We start from the raw sequence: 8,405 nt of genomic DNA on the forward strand, positions 1-8,405 counted from the left end.
TCTAAATTCCAAATAGCTTTCAACTGGCAATAATCCTCTCTAGAAGATCAGTAATTAATTAGACTTTTCGATAACAATAACGGATAAAAAAATGAATTACACGGGAACCGAAAAAACAGAAAGAACCATTACAGAATTCTATAACAAAGTATCCTAACTAACACCGAAAACGATCCAAGGTACAACTTCCAAGTATTCTTGTCACTACAAAATGTATTCCTCAACACAAACACTTCATCAGTGAAGCTTAAAAAAAAAAAAAAAAAAAGAGCACCGATCATTCTTGATTGTTATTCTTCTTACTTGCATCTTCGGGGGGTAGAGTTACAAACTGGATGATATTCTCAACCTGCGCAGCATCTAATCGGAATCTTTGTGCAATTTGAGCAACACTCATAGCACCATTATGCTCATCAGACTTGCCTTGGTGCAGTAAAATAACTTGACGTATTTGTGAAACATTCAGAGTTCCAGGGGGCGCAGGCCTCTCTTCGTATCCACCAGATTCTGGTGTTGTATTTCTTACTTTCGGTAAAGGCCTTCTGTACTTATCCACCACCGAAGCCTGTCGAAAAAGTCCGAGAATATAATATTTTTTTCCGAATACAATTGACTGGCTAGATATGACAAATCATTACAGTATAAAAGTGACTGTCTCGAAGCAGTGTTATATAACTTGGCTTGCTGGAAAGTAACTCGAAGAAGCAATATAGATACAGTTCTTTCAATGGCATATTTAAAGGCCTACTACAGTAACAGAACCTATGAACACAATATATTATAAAACTCAATTCTATCGAACGAATAATTGCGTTACGCTCGATTAGTCGGCTCAGATCAGTTTTCAAAGACCAGCTACAGTAACACATATTCAAATATATATCATACATGTGTATAAACTAGTAAAATGAATATGTAAGACATCGATCACGTTAGGAATTTTTTATAATAAAAATGTATTCGGTTTTAAACTCAACTCTTGTCATGATTGTATTCTTAATTTACAATACAACCGGTACGAATAGAATCGGCTCTTAGAATCGGCTCTTATACACACTAAATTTATTAATTTTCGTATACACTAAGTTGAATGATTTTATCATGCCATTCAAATTTCTTGTATGATAGGCAACGACGCACGAGTATAAGTTGGTAAGAACCCAACCATATGTTGAAAAAGAATTATTTTAACCTTTTCTTGGTTCATTACTTAAGATAAGAGGCAATCGAAATAGAAAAATAAGGTGTCGCATAATGAATGGGTCGTAGATTAGCATTTTAAATGATGCTATGAGGCCAACTTCTCGATTTTGATACGCAATCTTAGTTTACGATAATCTTAATAAACTAGTAGAAAACGTTTAAATAACGAGGTTATGAATAGTACCTCGCCCATCTCGAGTTTCCCTCCAGCCTTTGATTGAATTCTACCCACCATTTGGCTAAGCATAGCATCGTATTGCGGATCGCGTTCCTCGGAGACATTTTCCACGTTTACTCTTGATGATGCATCTTCTACAAAATAAGAGTTCATAAAAATGAAAACATAAATTACAACAGCAATTTTTTATATGTATGAACAACAATATATCTCGATTCACAAACGAATGATTAAACAGCATCTAAGCATCTTCACAGCAAGTTGCAACAAAATTCTACTTGGGCTAAAAAAAATCGACTTTGCAGATTAAGAAGAAAGAAAAAATTGTTATAAATCAAATGAACAGAAATGTAAAATAAAAAGGTAAAATTACCGGAGGCAGGAGTGACGTCATCAGCGGGGAGTTTGTCAACGGGAAGAGGCGGCGGCGGCGGAGGCCTCTGTTCAACGGGTTTGGCGAGCTGCGACTTCGTATCGGCTCTGGAGCTACCGATCCTACCACTTGCTCGACGAAATGCCTGACCCATTATTTATCAAAATTCAAAATGAACGTCCCTCGTTTTCTTCCAAATTTCTTTATCACCCCAAAAATTACATTCTCTCCCTGAAATACATCCCAATCGGATTCCGATGAAATCTGGAAGAACCGACTAATTTGGGAAACTTTTGAAGATTCTTTCCAGAAAAATTGAAGGTTTTGGAGTTTGGTAGCCGAAGTGTGAGAATCGGGCTTCCACGTTCCACGTATGGTTTTCTTTGGTGGGCTTTTTTCAATTGGGCCGGGCCATTCATATGAGATTTAAATCAAACAAAACTATTGGATACTTTAGTTTAAAGATTGTTCCTAATTTGAATTTGATTTGTTCGTATAATAAGTCAAACTTGAACTTATCCTTTCGCTCGATAAACTACGAAATTCGGCTCGAATTCGAGTTCGAGTTCAATTTATAAAACGGACAGACAACACTAGAATTACAATATATGTTTAAAAATCAAGTAATTCGAGCTCGATCAGTGTTCGATTCGATTGAAGCTCGTTCGAGCTCGATTGAATTGTTTATCAAACTACGCTCGATTCAATTTTCGGTACGAGTTGATATTACTGAATGAGCACTCCTATATAAATGGTTGGTTGCGTATTCCTTCGGACCTTCACTAATCCGTTATCATTGAGAGTTTTTTGTGCTCTGATTGAATTGTTTAATGAATCTAAAATGTAGTCATGAAATTGTCATTTCTTTTATTCATTTCTATGTGTTTCCCTATTTTTTTTGCATCTCATGTTTAGTGTGCTTTAGGGTGTAATATATTAAATATTTATATGTGGCTTTGTGTGATTTGGGGCTTAACAAATCAAGTCGAGTTCATTAGATAATTTAAACAAACATTTTATGTTTAGTCCAAACTTTTTTTTAATGTATATTTTAAACAAATATTTTATATTTATATGTTGGGCAAATTACGGGCACCTCTAAGTATGCTCAAATTACGAGCAAACCCCTTATGTTTGGATAATTATAACAACCCATCAACTATGTATTGTCTTACGAAAAAAACCATCAACTATATATTGTCTTATATATCTAAACTTACAGTGTCAAAATTACTAACTGAATGAGGAGTTTTTTCGAAAGACAATACATAATTGAGGAGGTAGTTGTAATTATCTAAATATAAGGATTTCTTTTTGTAATTTGAACTTACCTCAAGGTAGATGTAGTTGTAATTATCTAAATATAAGGATTTCTTTTTGTAATTTGAACTTACCTCAGGGTAGAGGTAGTTGTAATTATCTAAATATAAGGATTTTTTTTGTAATTTGAACTTATCTCAGGGTAATGGCCGTAATTTGCCCTACTTAATTACACATTTGAAATAAAAGAAATAACAATCTCATGGCCTACATTTTAGATATCATGAACCATGGATGCTAACTCATTTCAACCAAATAAAAAAATAAAAAATATTACATTCATACTTTTCACATTCACATTATATATACTTGTAGTATCTATAAACACACACACACACACACACATTTTAAATCTAATAAGAACACACTATACACTATTAACCATGGTTAACTACACTATCTCCTCACTAGTAGAACAAGATTTAATGAAAGAAGAGCCAATTTCACTAATCTCTCCATCAAATCCAAAGCCAATAAAAACAATATTCCTATCAAACATTGACCAAACACTAAGTTTTCCAGTTGAAACAGTTTTCTTCTATAAAGTTCCACCAAACATGCCCTCTTCTTCAACAGCTGATATAGCTGAAAGGGTTAGAAAAGCTGTTGAAAAAGTGCTTTTGATACCATACTATTTCATGGCTGGGAGACTCAACTTTAATGGTGACACTAAGAGACTTGAGCTTATATGCAACAATGCAGGCGCCTTGTTTGTTAGTGCGGAATCGAGATTTTCGGTCGATGATCTCGGCAGTCTTTCTCAGCCTAATCCGAGTTTTCATCGCTTGGTTCATCGACAAGGGCTGTACCAAAAAAGCCTTGCTGAAACTGCAGTTTTCACTATTCAGGCAATATGTTTTCTTTTGTTTTTCTTGTCACTTGAAATCGAGTGATCTTAAGTTTTGAACTAGGGTGTAAGTTGTGGAATTTTCTATTTCCGCTAATTTCAATCCAAAAATTTCCGATTTTGGAATATTTTTCATTCGGAATTATGAAATTCCGGTTTCAATTTTTCCAATTTTTTTTATCGAAATTGGAGTATATATGGGATTACGATTTCCTATCTGGTTTTTATTTCCGAAAATAATTCCAATTTTTTTTCCGAAATTAAACTTATAATACAAATATTATTACGCATTTTATATTTTAGTTGACTAAAAAAATTGAATTTTCCGAATTTCGGTTTGAAACATATATTCTGATTTTCTAAATTCCGATTTTCAATGTTCCCGGTTTTATTTGGAACATAATTGGAATCATTTTTTCACTTCCAAAAAAATCGGGAACTTTTCGATAGTGCTAATTCCAATATGATCAATCCAATTTCCGCCCCTAGTTTGAAACTTTTTTTAAGGGCTTCTAATTTTTATTTTTATTTTGACGATTTACTACAGGTAACAAGGTTCGAATGCGGTGGATTCGCACTAGGATTCATGACAAACCACGCGATTCTCGACGGAAAATCAGCAAGCGAAATGTTCAACAATCTCGCCTCGATATGCAGAGGAGAAGCCCTAAAACCAAACATCATCAACAATGACAGAACATGCATAAGAGCAAGAACTCCACCACAAATCCACTTCCCACACAACGAATACGTAAACCCTACTACTAAAACCTCGTCGCGATCGATCGCCTCGTCTTTCACCTCCCGCGAAAGAACATCTCCCTCTCCACTAATCTTCTCCGACAAGTACGAGCACAAACTCTTCTCTTTCACCTCAGAAATGCTCAAAAAACTCAAAGAAAAATCCACCGTCAAATGCTCGACTTTCGACGCAATCTTAGCCCACATTTGGAAAGCGAGAACAAAAGCAATTTTCAATCACAAAGATCAAGATCAAGAATCAAGGGTTCTCTTTGCAGTTGACATAAGGGATAAGATATCACCGCCGCTACCGAATTCTTTCACCGGGAACGCCGTGGTAACAGGCTTCGCGATCGCTAGAGCGCGCGATCTGATCGAGAATCCATTGTCGTTTGGCGTGGAGATGGTGAAGGAAGGGGTAGAGAGAGTGACGAGCGAGTACGTAAGGTCCGTGATAGACTGGCTTGAGGTTTATAAAGGGATTCCGGCGACTTCCGGCGGCGGGTTTTACGTGTCTGCATGGTGGAAACTTCCGTTCGGGGAGGTCGATTTCGGGTTCGGGAAACCTAGACATGTTGGTCCGGTTGTTAGTGGGAATGATGAGTTTGTTCTCTTCTTGTCTGATTATGATTATGATTACGATTATGACAAGAGTTGTTGTGAAGGGAAAGGGATTAATGTGTGGATGGGGCTTGAAAAGGAGAAAATGGACAAGTTCTTGTCTTGTGTTTTTGATATATGAATTATACGATCGGTGAATTAGATATTACATCTGCTTATTTATATCAGGTGGATTTGAATCGTAAACTTAATTAAATAAATATCCACTAAACACACATACATATACGTGTAGATCTACCGTTCAAATCCGTCAAGCATAAATAAGCAGGTGTATCATCTAATTTCCGTCATACGATGGATCTATGAATGGAAATTTCTGAATTCCATCGATTTCGATGCGAAAATTCTTGATTTAGAAACAAGTTATTTTATTTAACTTTTAAAATTCGACTTTCAATTTTCTCTCTTGTTTCTAAAACCAAATTGAAATTAGTTTTTCACTTGTAGTATTCTTTTCATTTGTATTTTTCTCGATAGGACTAATTCAGATCCGATGCGTCCGGTTTCCTTATAACAACCAAATCAATTCCCAATTTAAACCTCAATGGAGTAAATGAAGTGGTAAAGGCCCAATAAAAAATAATTGGGCCACAGCCCAATAAAATCGCCCAAAAGCAGACGTTATCCTCTGTGGAAAAAACTTCCCACCTTTCATATATTTCATAACGACGCCGTATTTGAAATGAGCTTCCTTCTAAAACAAACTCTTCACGCTCTCTCTCTCTCTCTCTCTCTCTACTAACCTTTGGAACGAAGTAGCGCTCAATTGGTCGAACCTCAGGTATATCTGCGTTTATCTCTACAAATTTCTCCCAATTTCTCTGCCCTAAACTTGTTCGACGATGATTACAAAATCATATTCGTTGTTATTTATCACATGTAGTTTAAAATTAATTCTGCAAATGAAGAAATCTAAGCAAAGCTCGGTTTCGTACTCGGAGATTCAGTTGAACATATTTAAAATCATTATTTTTTTTTGTTTCACTCAAATTCACGGCGATGGTGAAGAATTTCTTGCTCGCAGCTTCTGAATTTGCTGTGGTTTTGTACAAGCGGCTTGATGATTTTTGTGTTCTCAAAAGATATTTAGATTTTTGAATTTGGTCATTTTTTGTGTGTATATATGTTGCCTATTAATTGTGTCCCCTGTTTTTTTTGGGTAGTTTTAGATGCTGAGTTTGGTGCACTCTGTGGCGACTCTTACTATAGGATTGCAGTCAGTTGAACTTGGGAAGAACCGGTATCAGTGTCTCGTGGTAAGCTACGTATATCTTCGCTTATAGCATTTCTTTCTTACAACCTTTGTGTTAGTGAAGTGGAATTTACAAGAAGATGAAGATGAAATTTGTTAGGACTGTATCAAATCTTTGGAAAGTTTGTCAAGGAGAAGTGGAGCAGCTGAATTTTTATTCGTAAATAATTCTAAGTCTAATTCATGTTTAATTTATTTATGTTTCTCAGAGATGTGCTGCTAGAGGTCCTCGACCAAGGTCTCCTCGCGTATGGAAAACCCAAAGGAAGATAGGGACGATTTCAAAGTCCATCAAGCTCGTTGAATGTGTAAGATTTCGAGTACATATATCTAGAATTGGTTTCTTTCCTTGCCAGTAGACAATAGGCAACCTTGAATCGCGATAAGTGATTCTATTTTTGTTGATGATTTTTAGATTAAGGGATTATCAAATGTCAAAGAGGAAGTATACGGGGCACTTGATTCCTTCATTGCTTGGGAATTAGAATTTCCCTTGGTTACAGTGAAGAAAGCTTTAAAAAGCCTCGAGTTTGAAAAGGAGTGGAAGAGGATAATTCAGGTATTATTTTCTTTTTTCTTTTTTCTTTTTGTTTTTATCTTCTTTTTTTGCTCGGGATTATTTGATTCAATTAAAAATCGCGAAACAGGTGACAAAATGGATGCTAAGCAAAGGACAAGGAAGAACTATGGGAAGCTATTACGCTTTGCTGAATGCTTTGGCTGAGGATGGAAGGATCGATGAGGCTGAAGAGCTGTGGCGGACTTTATTTTCTCAGAACCTGGAAAGTATGCCTCGTATGTTCTTTGATAGGATGATTTCTATCTACTATCATAGAGAAATGCACGACAAGATGTTCGAGGTATATTCCCCTTTTCACTTATCTTATCTCGTAAATAATATAAATGCTTCTTGTAACTAATAGGAAATTTCTTGTACTATAGTACTTAATTTCTCCCTTGATGCCAATGTTTTGTGGTCTTGAATGGAATCATAGTTTAAGATGATCATGTCACATAATTGCTTTTAGCCGACTTGCTTTATATCAACTATATCTGTATTTTAGGATGTTAAACTACAAAGTTATCCACACGTTAAAATTTGATAACACGTGACCATAGATTAGGAATGAAAGATCACCGAGTCTGTAGGTTCAAACAAGCAATAATCATCTATGCATATATATCTCAATAAGATTTTCACTTTTTTTACCTACCTTAGAAATTAGTTTTAATCTGAATTTTTTTACGACAATTTCTGTTGCTAATCATATTCTGATCTGCTATAATTCCTCTCACGCCGATAATTTTTAAAAAACGGGGGCTCTTTTTCCTAGTAATTTTATCTGTTCATGCACGAAATATCTGTAAAACGTGTCTCTTGATTCACTATGACAACATTTAATATTCCTTGTAGATATTTGCCGACATGGAAGAGCTTGGTATTCGGCCAACTGTGCCAATTGTTACGATGGTTGGAGACGTTTTCAAAAAGCTCGACATGCTGGACAAATGCGAAAAGCTGAAGAAGAAGTACCCTCCACCAAAATGGGAATACCGATATATCAAAGGTAAGCGCATCAAGATCAGAACGAAAGACAATGTACAATCAGGTACGGACAATCAGGTAAATAATTGATGCAGAGGTGGCGGAGTCGGAATTCTAGTTTGATTAGGATTTGAATTCCGCAAGTTGGGTTGTTTCCAACTTTCGGTATTCTATTAGGTTTAGGAGTTATTTTATTTTTATTTTTGGTAATTTTCTCGTTTTCCTAGTTTGATTAGGTTTTTCCTTTTTTTTTGGTAATTTTCTCGTTTTCCTAGTTTGATTAGGTTTTTCGTTTTTTTAGTATAAATAGTTGCTCTAGGATTT

The 8,405-nt window shown here is 35.5% G+C and overlaps 3 protein-coding genes across 4 annotated transcripts; 2 read left to right on the top strand and 1 right to left on the bottom strand.

Annotated features, from left to right (window-relative positions):
* Window positions 1–24: 24 nt before the first annotated feature.
* On the bottom strand, window positions 25–2,139 carry LOC105961196 (dynein beta chain, ciliary protein). Of its 2 annotated transcripts, none has more exons than XM_012985440.2 (3): window positions 1,755–2,139; window positions 1,388–1,515; window positions 25–565 (listed from the first exon to the last, which is right to left on the bottom strand). In XM_012985440.2, exons 1-3 carry the CDS (start codon window positions 1,906–1,908, stop codon window positions 278–280), a joined length of 570 nt encoding a protein of 189 aa, XP_012840894.1. In that variant the 5' UTR covers window positions 1,909–2,139; the 3' UTR covers window positions 25–277. The 2 variants fall into 2 exon arrangements, with proteins under 2 accessions (XP_012840894.1, XP_012840901.1); XM_012985447.2 differs by having other exon boundaries at window positions 1,388–1,512; window positions 1,755–2,099.
* A 1,281-nt stretch (window positions 2,140–3,420) lies between these two features.
* Window positions 3,421–5,431, top strand: LOC105961214 (acyltransferase GLAUCE). The gene is made up of 2 exons (XM_012985456.2): window positions 3,421–3,922; window positions 4,469–5,431. Exons 1-2 carry the CDS (start codon window positions 3,458–3,460, stop codon window positions 5,402–5,404), a joined length of 1,401 nt encoding a protein of 466 aa, XP_012840910.2. The 5' UTR covers window positions 3,421–3,457; the 3' UTR covers window positions 5,405–5,431.
* Window positions 5,432–5,938: 507 nt separating this feature from the next.
* EMB1417 (Pentatricopeptide repeat (PPR) superfamily protein) lies at window positions 5,939–8,171 on the top strand. Its single transcript, XM_012985466.2, has 6 exons — window positions 5,939–6,064; window positions 6,447–6,539; window positions 6,745–6,843; window positions 6,951–7,094; window positions 7,183–7,395; window positions 7,950–8,171. The coding sequence occupies exons 2-6, from the start codon at window positions 6,453–6,455 to the stop codon at window positions 8,169–8,171; spliced, it is 765 nt and encodes a 254-aa protein (XP_012840920.2). The 5' UTR covers window positions 5,939–6,064; window positions 6,447–6,452.
* Window positions 8,172–8,405: the final 234 nt, after the last annotated feature.

Source organism: Erythranthe guttata, chromosome 14 (genome assembly GCF_056151865.1).
Source record: "Erythranthe guttata isolate IM_541 chromosome 14, IM_541, whole genome shotgun sequence".
In the NCBI taxonomy this organism is placed as follows: domain Eukaryota; kingdom Viridiplantae; phylum Streptophyta; class Magnoliopsida; order Lamiales; family Phrymaceae; genus Erythranthe; species Erythranthe guttata.

Bases quoted from the DNA above. Each gene is read 5' to 3' on its own strand.
- LOC105961196 (XM_012985440.2), bottom strand. From the start codon at position 1,908: ATGGGTCAGGCATTTCGTCGAGCAAGTGGTAGGATCGGTAGCTCCAGA. The intron at 1,516-1,754 runs GTAATTTTACCT...CTTATTTTGTAG, and splicing joins TGACGTCACTCCTGCCTCCG to AAGATGCATCATCAAGAGTA. The intron at 566-1,387 runs GTACTATTCATA...CTTTTTCGACAG, and splicing joins GGAAACTCGAGATGGGCGAG to GCTTCGGTGGTGGATAAGTA.
- LOC105961214 (XM_012985456.2), top strand. From the start codon at position 3,458: ATGGTTAACTACACTATCTCCTCACTAGTAGAACAAGATTTAATGAAA. The intron at 3,923-4,468 runs GCAATATGTTTT...GATTTACTACAG, and splicing joins CTGCAGTTTTCACTATTCAG to GTAACAAGGTTCGAATGCGG.
- EMB1417 (XM_012985466.2), top strand. From the start codon at position 6,453: ATGCTGAGTTTGGTGCACTCTGTGGCGACTCTTACTATAGGATTGCAG. The intron at 6,844-6,950 runs GTAAGATTTCGA...GATGATTTTTAG, and splicing joins CCATCAAGCTCGTTGAATGT to ATTAAGGGATTATCAAATGT. The intron at 7,095-7,182 runs GTATTATTTTCT...ATCGCGAAACAG, and splicing joins AGTGGAAGAGGATAATTCAG to GTGACAAAATGGATGCTAAG.